Below are 13,518 nucleotides of genomic sequence, written 5' to 3' on the forward strand. Positions count from 1 at the left end.
TGCTGGAAGTTTGCCTACATTCAACCTGTTCCTAAAAAGGGTGACCGTTCTAATCCCTCAAACTACCATCCTATTGCTTTAATTTCCTGCCTATCTAAAGTTTTTGAATCTCTCCTCAACAGGAAGATTCTTAAACATCTATCACTTCACAACCTTCTATCTGATCGCCAGTATGGGTTCCGTCAAGGCCGCTCTACTGGTGATCTTCTGGCTTTCCTTACTGAGTCTTGGTCATCTGCTTTTAGAGATTTTGGTGAAACTTTTGCTGTTGCCTTGGACATATCAAAAGCTTTTGATAGAGTCTGGCACAAAGCTTTGATTTCCAAACTACCCTCCTACGGTTTCTATCCTTCTCTCTGTAACTTCATCTCAAGTTTCCTTTCTGACCGTTCTATTGCTGCTGTGGTATATGGTCACTGTTCTTCTCCTAAATGTATTAACAGTGGTGTTCCTCAGGGTTCTGTCCTGTCACCCACTCTCTTCTTATTATTCATTAATGATCTTCTAAACCAAACTTCTTGTCCTATCCACTCCTACGCTGATGATACCACCCTGCACTTTTCCACGTCTTTTCATAGACGTCCAACCCTTCTGGAGGTAAACATATCACGCAGGGAAGCCACAGAACACGTGACTTCTGATCTTCCTAAAATTTCTGATTGGGGCAGAGCAAACTTGGTATTGTTCAATGCCTCAAAAATTCAATTCCTCCATCTATCAACTCGACACAACCTTCCAGACAACTATCCCCTCTTCTTCAATGGCACAGAATTATCCCCCTCTTCTACACTGAACATCCTCGGTCTGTCCTTTACTTATAATCTGAACTGGAAACTTCACATCTCATCTCTAGCTAAAACAGCTTCTATGAAGTTAGGTGTTCTGAGACGTCTCCGCCAGTTTTTCTCACCCCCCAGATGCTAACTCTGTACAAAGGTCTTATCCATCCATGTATGGAGTCTGCTTCACATGTCTGGAGGGGTTCCACTCATACTGCTCTTCTAGACAGGGTGGAATCAAAAGCTTTTCATATCATCAACTCCTCTCCTCTAACTGACTGTCTTCAGCCTCTCTCTCGCCGCCGCAATGTTGCATATCTAGATGTCTTCTGCTGCTATTTTTATGCTAACTGCTCTTCTGATCTTGCTAACTGCATGCCTCCCCTCCTTCCGTGGCCTCGCTGCACAAGACTTTCTTCTTTCTCTCACCCCTATTCTGTCCACCTCTCTAACGCAAGAGTTAACCAGTATTCTCAATAATTCATCCCTTTCTCTGGTAAATTCTGGAACTCCCTGCCTGCTTCTGTATTTCCACCTTCCTATGACTTGAATTCCTTCAAGAGGGAGGTTTCAAGACACTTATCCACCAATTTTTGACCACTGCTTTGACCCTTTTATGGGACTGGCATTTCAGTGGGCATTTTTTTTATTAGATTTTTGTTGCCCCTGGCCAGTGTCCTTCCTACATAAAAAAAAAAAAAAGACACACACACAAACACACACACACACACACACACACACACACACACACACACACACACACACACACACACACACACACACACACACACAGACGCACACACACACACAGATGTTCCTCATATTATGAACAAGTTTGGTTCCAGATTACTGTTTATAATTTTTTTGTTCATAAGGAGTTATTTTGTAAATTAATTTGGATGCATACATTCAGGTTGTGCTAAAACATCACTGTATTATGCTCACTGATAAAGATATTATGTATGTAATATTAAAACAAATTAAGCTGATAAATTGTACAAATACTACTGTAACATATGTGCAGGCTCTGTTTGCCATTTTTTTTCTCCACAGTTGTATCTTTATTAAAACCATCTTACTTTCTTTTGAGATAACTTGACACTTAGCATTTTCACATCATCACTAGCCTTATGCTTGTCACCGGCCATGATCAATAATCAGAAAGTTGGAAAATATGCAAACAAATCTTGGAGCACAGTCAAACTGGTGTTAGCAGGTCAGAAGTTGAATGAGAACAACATGGTGTCTCTCTCCTTTGCTATGCATGGATAGTGCTCAAGCATGGCACTAGGTGGTGGGTGCACGCAGTGAATTTGAATCTGTGCTGGAGTGACAAACAGAATTTGGACTTGTGGGGACTCTTGTCCCAGGGATTCTTGTTCCTATCTCCAGATGTTTGTAAGTTGGGGAGCATCTGTATTCATGGGTTAGAAGACACAGACCTGAGGTGTAAAGAAATAGCTGTGGGGATGGGAGATGAAATAAAGGATGATTTTGTTTTATAAACCCAGTTAAGGTGAAGGGCAGTCCATAGAAAGTACCCTGCATCTGTTGTGGCTTAAGGATTGGAGTGAGTGTGGAGCTGGGAATGGTCTCATTATGAAGGGGCAGGGGTGGTAAACCTGTGTATACTGTTGGGCTTTCCTGTGGAAATATGTGGCAAACTGTGTTAATTATGCCTAGGGTCTGGCTGGAATGTAGCAGGGTGGTCCATGAGACAATCTCTTTCTGGCAGGGGCCAGTAGGACTAAAAGCATGAACGATGTGTGTATGAGTGTGTAGTGCTTTATTTAGGCTGCCCATGTAGGATTGCCAGCTTGGTGGACAGAAAGATTTACACATTAACTATTACTGTATTTGGAATCCTTTCCGTGCGTCACTTTTGTCCACAAGACAGTCATAAGAACTCTGACTACTACCACTCACTGGTCCTCCTTCGCCCACAGCCAATGCAACTCAGAAGAGCAAGTACAGCAGATAGCACATTGTAGAACCATCAACAGACCTGCATCAAATCTTGGAGGCAACACAAAATGTGGAAGCCACCTTGGATGCCCTAATCTGTAAGTGTGGCACTGCTAATGAGACTCATGCATAGACAAATGTACCATTTCATGTGTTGTTTAATTTTTTATTTGTTTATTTATTTTATTTCTTTATTTATTTATTTTATTCACTTATTTATTTATTTATTTATTTATTCATTTATATTTATTTATATATTTATTTATTTATTTTATTTTTTTATTTATTTATTTAATTTTTTTTGCTCATCCCAAGTATTCTTTTAGGAAATTCACACACACACACACACACACACACACACACACACACACACACACACACACACACACACACACACACACACACACACAGTGCCATGTAATCAGTCATTCGTTTATAGTCTCATATTTTCTTTTCCAGTAGAATGGCAAATATTTTTTTTCTTTTTTAAAGTGTTTGCAAAGAGCAGCTCATGGTATTTTATATTTTTTCCCCACTTTGCCATTCACTTGTATTCACATCTCACGTCCCAGTCACCTTTTTTTCCTTTTTCAAAACTTCTTAAGCATTAACTTAAGCCATTCCTTCTCCTAAATCTATTAACAGGGTTCTGTACTGTCACCGACTCCTTGTTATTCATCAGTGACCTTCTAAACCAGGCTTCTTGTCCTGTCCACTTCTATGCTGATGATACCACCCTGAACTTTTCCACGTCTTTTCATAGATGTCCAACACTTCAGAAGGTAAACATTTCATGCAAGGAAGCCACAGAATGTTTGACTTCTGACCTTTCTAAAATTTCTGATTGTGGCAGAGCAAACTCGATATTGTTCAATGCCTCAAAAACTCAATTCCTCCATCTATCAACTCAACACAACCTTCCAGACAACTATCCCCTCTTCTTCAATGACACACAATTATCCCCCTCTTCTACACTGAACATCCTCGGTCTGTCTTTTACTTATAATCTGAACTGGAAACTTCACATCTCATCTCTAGCAAAAACAGCTTCTATGATGTTACGTGTTCTGAAATGTCTCCGCCAGTTTTTCTCATCCCCCCAGCTGCTACCTCTGTACAAGGGCCTTATCTGTCTATGTATGGAGTATACTTCACATGTCTGCGGGGGGCGTCCCACTCATACCGCTCTTTTAGACAGGGTGGAATCAAAAGCTTTTTGTCTCATCAACTCCTCTCCTCTAACTGACTGTCCTCTCTTCTAACTGACTGTCTTCAGCCTCTCTCCTCAGTGCAATGTTGCATCTCTAGGTGTCTTCTGCCACTATTTTCATACTAACTGCTCTTCTGATCTTGCTAACTGCATACCTCCCTTCCTCCTGTGGCCTCACTGCACAAGACTTTCTTCTTTCTCTTAACCCTGTTCTGTCCACTTTTCTAATGCGAGAGTTAACCAGTATTCTCAATCATTCATCCCTTTCTCTGGTAAACCCTGGAACTCCCTGCCTGCTTCTGTATTTCCACCATCCTATGACTTGAACTCCTTCAATAAAGGGGTTTCAAGACACTTGTCCTTTAATTTTTTACTACTGCTTCAGACACTTTGGGGACTTTTTTTTTTTTTTTTTTACCCCTGGCCAGTGTCCCTCGTACATGAAAAAAAAAAAAAAGTGTAGGTGTCTTGTCTCTTGTTATTGTCTGCAGTTCCTACAGGTCAGCAAACCCCAGGAACTCACTGTCTGCCACCTTTTTACTTGCATGTATCTGTAAGTGTGATAAATATGCTTTATAGAGGGACTGCCTGCCTTGTGTAGTCTTGCAGCTTCCATTATACTCTTATGTACATGGCAGGATATATGAGACTTTCAATTCTTAAGTTATGTTATGCACTTTGCCTTGGCCTCCTTGTGTGAGATTGTCACTCAGTTCATATGCTTTCAAGTTTTAGGTATGTTGGACAATGTTCTGAAACACTTCTAAACCTCACTTCCACTGCTTTTAAAAGGCTTTGGATGAAGTTACATGGGTGTTGAGGTGCTTATACAAGTCTAATGCCAAATTAATAAGTTTTCAAATTTATCAACAGGAGAAATCTTTCTTGAGAACCCAGCTAATCATCTATGTGGTCCTCAGCTTGTTCATCAGGCTTGACTCATGCATCTTCTGAAGGCTGTAGGAAGAGTAAGTAAGGTGAGTGTATGAGAGTTTGTAGGGAGAGAAAGTCTGGTACAGAAGATTGAAAGGAATTTGTGTCACTGTGGAAGAAAACTGAAGTATATTATTATGCTTTTTATGTTGTGTAATAATATAGCAGTAAAATGCAGGATGTATGGAAATAAAGGCACATCAGGATTTTATAAGGAGATTGAATTTTATAAGGAAGATTTAAAAGGAATATTGTGTCATTGTATCTGTCCCTTGCACCTTCCTTTCTTACTCCTATCCTTTGCAGTTCCATCCCTCTATCCACTTTCTGTCTTCTCCTCAATCTTAATTCACACACATACACACACATGCAAACACACCTGTGGTCAAATAACTTCCTGAAGGGTGAATTTTTTTTTGCAGCCCAATAGCAATACCTCCTGTGATGTACTGGACTGGCAGTTCCTTGATTCTGGAGGAGTCTGCAATAGAAAGACCACAAATGTAGTAGTTGGTTGTGACATCCATACCTATGAACATGTATTTACCAGCCAAGTGAGTTTTTTTTTTTTATTTGTTCGACTTACTTATTTTCTCTTGTTTAATGTAACAGGAGGACTGGTCAAGGACAACAAAAAGAGCAAAAGAAAAGAAAACAAGACCCACTGAGCTGCCAGTCCCAAAAGAAAGTTAAAAAAGATCATCCCAAATTGGAAGGTAAGTGTCTTGAAACCTCCCTCTTGAAAGAATTTGCATCATAGGAAGGAGGAGGTACAGAAGCATGTAGGGAGTGTGGGATTAGCTAACAGTGAGATACTGGTGGTGGTTATGCTAAATTAAGGAATGTTTGTGGTTTTATCTAGATGAAGAATGAATCTGACTAATTTATTTTACCTGATGGAAGAATCTTAATTAGTGTTTTCATTTATCAGAGGCAAGATATGAAGCAAATGTTTATATGACAATTTCAAGTTCGCATCTTTCTCACTTTGAGGAGAACTAATTGATGCTTTCTAATGACCTGCAAAGGAATTTTGTTCAGCACTGCTTCATCTTAAGGGATTTAAGGATTAACAAACCAGACCAAAAAATTCCCAAAACATTTCAAAACAACAGAAATAATGAAAAACAATGAAAAACACACTAAAATCATCAACAGATGTATCCAAACCATCAAAAAGACAGAGAGATGAATATTCCATGGGAAACAATTAAAAAATATTAAAAAGAATACTAAAATATTGAAAAACACACCAAAACATCAAAAAGACAAAAAAAAGGGAGATGAAGAGACCATGACATAGTGAAGATTTTCCTGACACCAACATGGGAATTGCTTCTCCAGTCCCTCACTGTGGGAGTTGTGAAGGACTTACCATTCAAGACCTTCTCCAGTCCCTCACTGTAGGAGTTGCGAAGGACTTACCATTCAAGACCTTCTCCAGTCCCTCAGTGTAGGAGTTCACTAAGTTATCTGGGGACCTCAGCACCACTTTCTTCCATGCCTCTCTCAGCACTCGGCACTCACCTGTCTGGGAGCCCACACAGGTTTGCTGCTCCCAGGGATGAAGAGAAGGCACATTATAATCTAGCCAGACTGATGTGGTGATATGAGATTGTTCACATCTTTGGTGGTTATTGATAAAGGACTAATTAAAAGGGCCTGGAGAAAGCCAGTTGAAGGAAGATCAAGGTAAAGAGAGTGAGTGAGATGGAAGGATGGAATTGTGCTAGAGCTGCTGAGGATGGGAGTCACAGAGGAAGATGCAAAGGACAGACACAACCAAAGAAGACTCGTGCATGGTGCCAGCCCCTCACTCCAGAGAAGCAGCAAAAAGAGAAAAAGAGGATGGTAGTCACATCAGTATTTTACACAGTTTATTCTAACAGTCAGTCAGTTTTTGGTAGACTCTGGAACCCTCTGCCTACTTCTATATTTCTTCCTTCCTGTGACTAGAACTCTTTCAAGAGGAAAGTTTCAAGGCACTTACCCTCCAATTTTGGATGATCCTTTTAGCCTTAAGGAAATGGCACCTAAGTGGGTCTTTTTTTTTTTTCCTCCCAAAGCCAATGCACCTCAAGTAAGAAAAAAAAAAAGATTAACTCACAAATCCAGGGGTGAATTTAAGGCGGTGTCACACTAAAACTTTTTGCATTGATTAATGCGATTTCCATTGATTTTTCATCGTTCCACATGAACTTATCGCATGAATTTGTCAGACGATCAGAATTGTTTCCGCCTGCAAATTTTCACCTTTGTTTACATTTTCAAGACCAAGACCGAGACTTTCCATGTGGCTTCAACCTGTCTCACAGAGCGTTATTATCACCTCCATGCTTCATCATGGAAGGAAAACCACATCCAAGCTGGACACGCCTTTCAGAGGAGTTCCTTTTGGAAAGCATAAGGAGCCATAAGTGCCTCTGGGACCACAAGGATGAATCTTATATGAAGAAAGGCCTGAAAAGAGCAGCTTACAACACAGTCACCTGTGCTCTCCAATACTGTGTCTCATAATACATAGTATTAGTTTCAGAGCAGCGTATCTTTGCCGCAGCATGGACTCCATGTTTGTTTACACTCCTTGGTCTGTGCCAACAGAAAGTTTCAAATGAAACACTGTTTGTGTGTGTGACAGGCCACAGCCAAGATATCGACGATTTTCAGAAAAACGACGGAAAAAGTTGACGGAAAAAGTGCATGGGACACACCGCCTTGAGGTCTGTGGAGGCCCATGGCCAGCCTGAAATATTTATATTAATGTTTTTATGTATCTATATTCCATTCTATTTTTTAATATATATAATATAATCTAGTGAAAAGAGCATATTTATGTAGTGTAAATGAAACAAAAGCAGTTGTATTAATAATGATGAAAAAACATTAAAAGTTCATAGAAAATTAGTGTTTATTGATTAATTTGAGTTTCTTTCATTTACAGAATGCTTAATTATGTAAGGGACTCCCCAGATTATGGAGATCCCAACACTGTGGAAGCCCCTGGCCCCTGGGCAGCTGCCCTCTTTGCCCACTCCTAAATCCTAAATTTTCTCTCTCTCTCTCTCTCTCTCTCTCTCTCTCTCTCTCTCTCTCTCTCTCTCTCTCTCTCTCTCTCTCTCTCTCTCTCTCTCTCTCTCTCTCTCTCTCTCTCTCTCTCTCTCTCTCTCTCTCTCTCTCTCTCTCTCTCTCTCTCTCTGAAGTGCTGGATGGTATATCAGCACAGGGAACAAAAAAACAAGGAGTCACTGAGGCTGTCACTTTGAAGAGGTCATTGTTGTTGCATCCAGCATCCCAGCCTGACTGCCTAAATAGCTCCTGCAGGTTGCTGAAGGGCAGAGTCACAGGCTGCTCCACTGCCAGGTGTGAGGCCAGTGTGGCGGAGTATGATGTGTACACAATGAGGGACACACTACAGCCAACCCTGTAGGTGATCCATGCTGCACTGTTGATTGGGTAGGTGTTGGAGCCTGCAGGGGGAGGAGGAGGGGGGGGGAAGATGCTATAAAAAAGCAATTTTAAAACCTGGAAAATGATGCAAAAGCAATTTAAATCTTTGAAAGTGACAAAAGTAGATAATTTTAAATTCAAAGTGACAAAAGTAGATAATTTTAAATTCAAGTGTTGAAAAGACCATTTTAAAATATTTCAGAGATAAAAATGCAACTTTAAAATTTTCTCATTTCTGAAAGATTTAAACATTATATATTACTAAGAAAACTGTTGATACTTTCATCATGAGAACTACTGATAACAAAATTAGATACATTACTTATGATATCCGTAACAGTTGTATCAACACCACTTGCTTACATTGCTCATGCCAGAACCAAATGAAGTTAATATCAACACAATTATGGAAATACATCAGATATCACGTGAAGTTTACCAATTTAAAATCTATCCTTTAATGATTGTTTTCCTGTATTCCCATCTTTCCAAACATTAAACACCACTACCCATGTATTCATCTAACAGTCCAACCCATATACACATGAACACCCATCAAAAAAAATGTTGTCACCTTTATGGTGTGATGCAATATGACACATCACACAATGATTTCTGGTATAACTCATGTAGTATGGTGCAAATTTGGTAACCCTGCTGTGCCAAGTTGCCCGTTACTGGGGAATTTGTGACTGGTATAATATATGATCCTGGTATGATGTGGAGAATGCACTCCATGAACCATTATTTGCTCTACAGAATGAACTACACTAATGTGATAATAGTATGGGATGTTTATGAGGGAGAAGAGTGGAGAGGGGGGGGACAGGAAGACGTACCAACCTCTACAAATCAGCACAGCTGCTGTGCCAGTGTTTCTTGCGGTCACTTTCAGAACCTAAAGTAACAAAAAATATTTTAGCAGGTGTACTAGCTAACTAACCGGACACTAAACTTCTTTTAGAGATTTTGGTGAAACCTTTGCTGTTGCCTTAGACATATCAAAAGCTTTTGATAGAATCTGGTACAAAGCTTTGATTTCTAAACTACCCTCCTACGGCTTCTATCCTTCTCTCTGTAACTTCATCTCAAGTTTCCTTTCTGACTGTTCTATTGCTGCTATGGTAGACAGTCACTGTTCTTCTCCTAAACCTATTAACAGTGGTGCTCCTCAGGATTCTGTCCTGTCACCCACTCTCTTCTTATTATTCATTAATGATCTTCTAAACCAAACTTCTTGTCCTATCCACTCCTACGCTGATGATACCACCCTGCACTTTTTCATGTCTTTTTATAGATGTCCAACACTTCAGGAGGTTAACATTTCACGCAGGGAAGCCACAGAATGCCTGACTTCTGATCTTTCTTAAATTTCTGATTTGGGCAGAGCAAAATTGGTATTGTTCAATGCCTCAAAAGTTCAATTCCTCCATCTATCAACTCGACACAACCTTCCAGACAACTATCCCCTCTTCTTCAATGACACTCAACTGTCCCCTTCTTCTACACTGAACATCCTCGGTCTTTCCTTTACTTATAATCTGAACTGGAAACTTCACATCTCATCTCTAGCTAAAACAGCTTCTATGAAGTTAGGCGTTCTGAGACATCTCCCCCAGTTTTTCTCACCCCCCAGCTGCAAACTCTGTACAATGGCCTTATCTGTCCATGTATGGAGTATACTTCACATGTCTGGGGGTTCCACTCACACTGCTCTTCTAGACAGGGTGGAATCAAAAGCTTTTCGTCTCATCAACTCCTCTCCTCTAACTGACGTCTTCAGCCTCTCTCACCGCCGCAGTGTTGCATCTCTAACTGTCTTCTACCGTTATTTTCATGCTAACTGTTCTTCTGATCTTGCTAACTGCTTGCCTCCCCTCCTCCCGCGGCCTTGCTGCACAAGACTTTCTTCTTTCTCTCACCCTTATTCTGTCCACTTCTCTAATGCGAGAGTTAACCAGTACTCTCAATCATTCATCCCTTTCTCTGGTAAAACTCTGGAACTCCCTGGCTGCTTCTGTATTTCCACCTTCCTATGACTTGAATTCCTTCAAGAGGGAGGTTTCAAGACACTTATTCATCAATTTTTTGACTATTGCTTGGACCCTTTTATGGGACTGGCATTTCAGTGGGCATTTTTTTTTTTTTATTGAATTTTTGTTGCCCTTGGCCAGTGTCCCTCCTACATAAAAAAAAAAAAAAATAAACTTACCACCATTGAACTGACCAGTCCCACACCCCAACAGATCCTCACCATGCTGTAGGAGAGCTGACAACACGTACCAGCTAGCAACTCCCATGCTGATGGGCTTCTCCCCTCTACGGTATGTAGCACCTCTGGAGTTGCTCAATGAAGAGGATGCTAGCCAAACCTATCATGTTATGATGCACCAGTACAGAGCTGTGTCCATTGGGGTTGTGTAGGCTAGTAGCATCTTGTCAAGGTCCTCATAGGTGGCCACAAACAGTTTATAGCTATGAGAGGAGGACTTGCCTTGTGAACATCACATTGGGGTGAGTGTTAATCTGATTTTGTGTTACTTTGTTTTGTAGGGAGTGAGTGTTAATGTGATTTTTTGATAACTGAATGCTGTGTCTGGGCTCCTGAGGTGTAGTGTGGTGTGGTGGGCCACAAGATTGTCCCTTTCCACTAGGGGCTGACAGGTATTAAGAGTGTGAATGATGTATGTGTGGTGCCTTGTTTGGGTCATCTAGTGTGTGATTGCCAGCCTGATATATATAAAAAATAAGTTATTAGCGGAGCTGAGAATGTGAATGTGTGGTGGTTTGTCTGGGGTGTCCTGTGGGGGGATAGTTTAGCCTGGTATGTAAATATATTATTATTTGGGTTAACTGTGAATGTTTTATGTGTAAATATATGGTGCATTGTCTGTATAGGGTTGCCAGTCCAGTATATAGATATATCAATTAAATTATTTGACATTTCATATTCTAAACATTTTGCTGATCCAAGTTAATCTGTTAAGGGAGTGCTTTGTTCACCAAAACATTTTTTGATCACTTGTGTATATATATAGGCTGGGCGTAGGTAACAACTTTCAGCCTCTCTTCAGTGATGGACAATTCAGAGACAGTGAGGTCAGCTTCCCCTGACTGCAAAGCTCCTACCATGCCTGTCCACTCATTGCTTGAGCTGTCCTTCAGTTTCCCTCTAATACATTGAGACTACAAGTCTCTCTCTCTCTCTCTCTCTCTCTCTCTCTCTCTCTCTCTCTCTCTCTCTCTCTCTCTCTCTCTCTCTCTCTCTCTCTCTCTCTCTCTCTCTCTCTCTCTCTCTCTCTCTCTCTCTCTCTCTCTCTCTCTCTCTCTCTCTCTCTCTCTCTCTCTCTCTCTCTCTCTCTCTCTCTCTCTCTCTCTCTCTCTCTCTCTCTCCCCCCCCCCCCCTTGCCTCATATATCTACACGTTTATCTCTTCCTTCATGCATCACCAAATACCACCAACTGTTCTCTGTATCTTTGCATCTAAAATTTGTCCTTTTTTTACAGGGAGCCCACCCCAGCAGCCCAGCCTCCCCAGATAGCTGTCATCATCTGTTGCCTTGCCTGGGAGGACCATAGACACAGGTTGTCTCTGATATCTTCCCCACAATGCCTTGTCTTTGTTGGCTTCAATGCGATTTGTTTGTCTTCAGTGATATGAAAATAAAAGTTTAAATAGTATTGTATATACTATTGTAGAGCGGGGATCGGGACAGAAACTTCCAGACAGGTGCCGTGAGTTTAATTGCGGGCGCTGTTTACAGGCACAGATTCCTCTGACACGGTCGCAGCAGATATACAACAACAGAGGCCTGCCAACAACCAATTAAGTGAATACGAAATCCTACACGAATTTAGCGGACACATCACAAGTTATAATACAAACATGGTCTGGAAATGTTATACTAATCCAACTCCATAGAAAATCATGTTTCTATCAAATATCACCAACAAGGTACATTCACAATAAGTACTTAACAAGATCACCCTAATACTTTTAACTGTAATCACATACACTTACATGTTCATCAAAGTTAATACTAAATAAATATATCATAATCACAGTACTATCATAATACAAAGTGCTTACCCAAACTCCAGGTGGTGCTTAAATCACAATAAAGGAAAACCATTGCAGGTGTGGGTGTGTGGTGTTTTAGGTAGGCGTCCAGTCAGCGGAATGACCGAGACCGTGGCAGTACCCAACGAGGTGTAAACCGCATTACTGGAACCTACCTCGAACTTCTAATGGTGTATCTATGTACTCCTACACTATCTTGTCTTCACCATCTTGAAATGTCAAGGATATTCTTGACAAACAAATAAGGTAGTATTAATTATTAATTTAAATATTGTCTTAAATTATCTTGAAATTTGTAAAAAAAAAAAAAAAAAAGTGTAAAAAGAAAGCAAATAAAGATGATATCCCTGTAGTGAAGGAGGAAGGACTCAAAAGTTTAAGGCGTGATTTGCATATAGAGGCCCCTGTATTTTCCTGTAGATTGACCCTCCCTGACTGCAGGGAGGGACAGTGCCTGTGTGTGTAAATCGCACCTTAAACTTAATACTTTGTAGTGAAGGAGGAAGGACTCAGTTCTGAGTCCTTCCTCCTTCACTACAGGGATATTGATCTCTATCAATTGTTATTATTATTATTATTTTTTTTACAAGGCTAGATAACAATTATAAGGCAGATTACATTGAAAGAATGTCAATAGTATAATTAAGCAAATTAGTTTTATTTTTTCTTAACAATACAATTATTAAATTTAGTATATTACTTTGAGTTTTATTTTTCATCAAGTAATTTCTTTGTTCATACACATGATGAAGGAGGCTGAATTGGTGCTCCTGAGCCTCGGGACAGCAACACCACGTTCTTGACTACCTACCACATGATGTTGGGCTCCTGTGGCTTGGGTTCACCCACAGCTCCATCTTCTGCAATGTTCAGCAACTGTGTGATGACAAAGGTCACCAACTCCACTTGTATGAAGACAGGCAGGGTTCAGACAGAGCTGGGTTCTCTTCAACTGTGATGACAGGAGGCCCAATTCAGTCAGAGCACTTCACTTCAGGACAGAGTTGACAAGGCAGCAGGGTTCATCCTCCAATTCTACCCAGATTCCACAGGGCTGACAGCCCCCAAAGTTTATCTTCCACTCCATCTCTTCTTCAGAACCT

At 40.5% G+C, this 13,518-nt stretch overlaps 2 protein-coding genes across 18 annotated transcripts in view; one reads left to right on the forward strand and one right to left on the reverse strand.

The window, feature by feature from the left end:
• The window catches only part of LOC135108586 (F-box-like/WD repeat-containing protein TBL1XR1), a 59,211-nt gene extending 51,257 nt beyond the window's left edge, over positions 1 to 7,954 (forward strand). For 2 of the 7 annotated variants that reach the window (XR_010272366.1, XM_064019746.1), the window contains 5 exons: positions 2,726 to 2,842; positions 3,390 to 3,526; positions 4,828 to 4,931; positions 5,500 to 5,603; positions 7,829 to 7,954. Coding sequence is in view for 1 of the 7 variants with exons in the window: in XM_064019746.1 (XP_063875816.1) it covers positions 2,726 to 2,760 (35 nt within the window). In the remaining 6 variants the exon portion in view is untranslated. Of the gene's footprint in view, positions 1 to 2,725; positions 2,843 to 3,389; positions 3,527 to 4,827; positions 4,932 to 5,309; positions 6,254 to 7,828 lie in introns of those variants that run through there. The other 5 variants (XR_010272365.1, XM_064019745.1, XR_010272363.1 and 2 more) reach the window with 4 other exon arrangements.
• The window catches only part of LOC135108584 (uncharacterized), a 20,142-nt gene extending 7,228 nt beyond the window's left edge, over positions 1 to 12,914 (reverse strand). For 4 of the 11 annotated variants that reach the window (XR_010272359.1, XR_010272358.1, XR_010272357.1 and 1 more), the window contains exons 1-4: positions 12,425 to 12,913; positions 8,146 to 8,354; positions 6,313 to 6,439; positions 5,267 to 5,368 (exon numbers count right to left, since the gene is read on the reverse strand). Coding sequence is in view for 6 of the 11 variants with exons in the window: in XM_064019740.1 (XP_063875810.1) it covers positions 5,267 to 5,368; positions 6,313 to 6,439; positions 8,146 to 8,354; positions 12,425 to 12,467 (481 nt within the window). In the remaining 5 variants the exon portion in view is untranslated. Of the gene's footprint in view, positions 1 to 1,468; positions 5,369 to 6,312; positions 6,440 to 8,145; positions 8,355 to 12,424 lie in introns of those variants that run through there. The other 7 variants (XR_010272361.1, XR_010272360.1, XM_064019744.1 and 4 more) reach the window with 4 other exon arrangements.
• Between the last annotated feature and the right edge of the window lie 604 nt (positions 12,915 to 13,518).

This window comes from Scylla paramamosain, chromosome 17 (assembly GCF_035594125.1).
Source record: "Scylla paramamosain isolate STU-SP2022 chromosome 17, ASM3559412v1, whole genome shotgun sequence".
Taxonomy (NCBI): domain Eukaryota; kingdom Metazoa; phylum Arthropoda; class Malacostraca; order Decapoda; family Portunidae; genus Scylla; species Scylla paramamosain.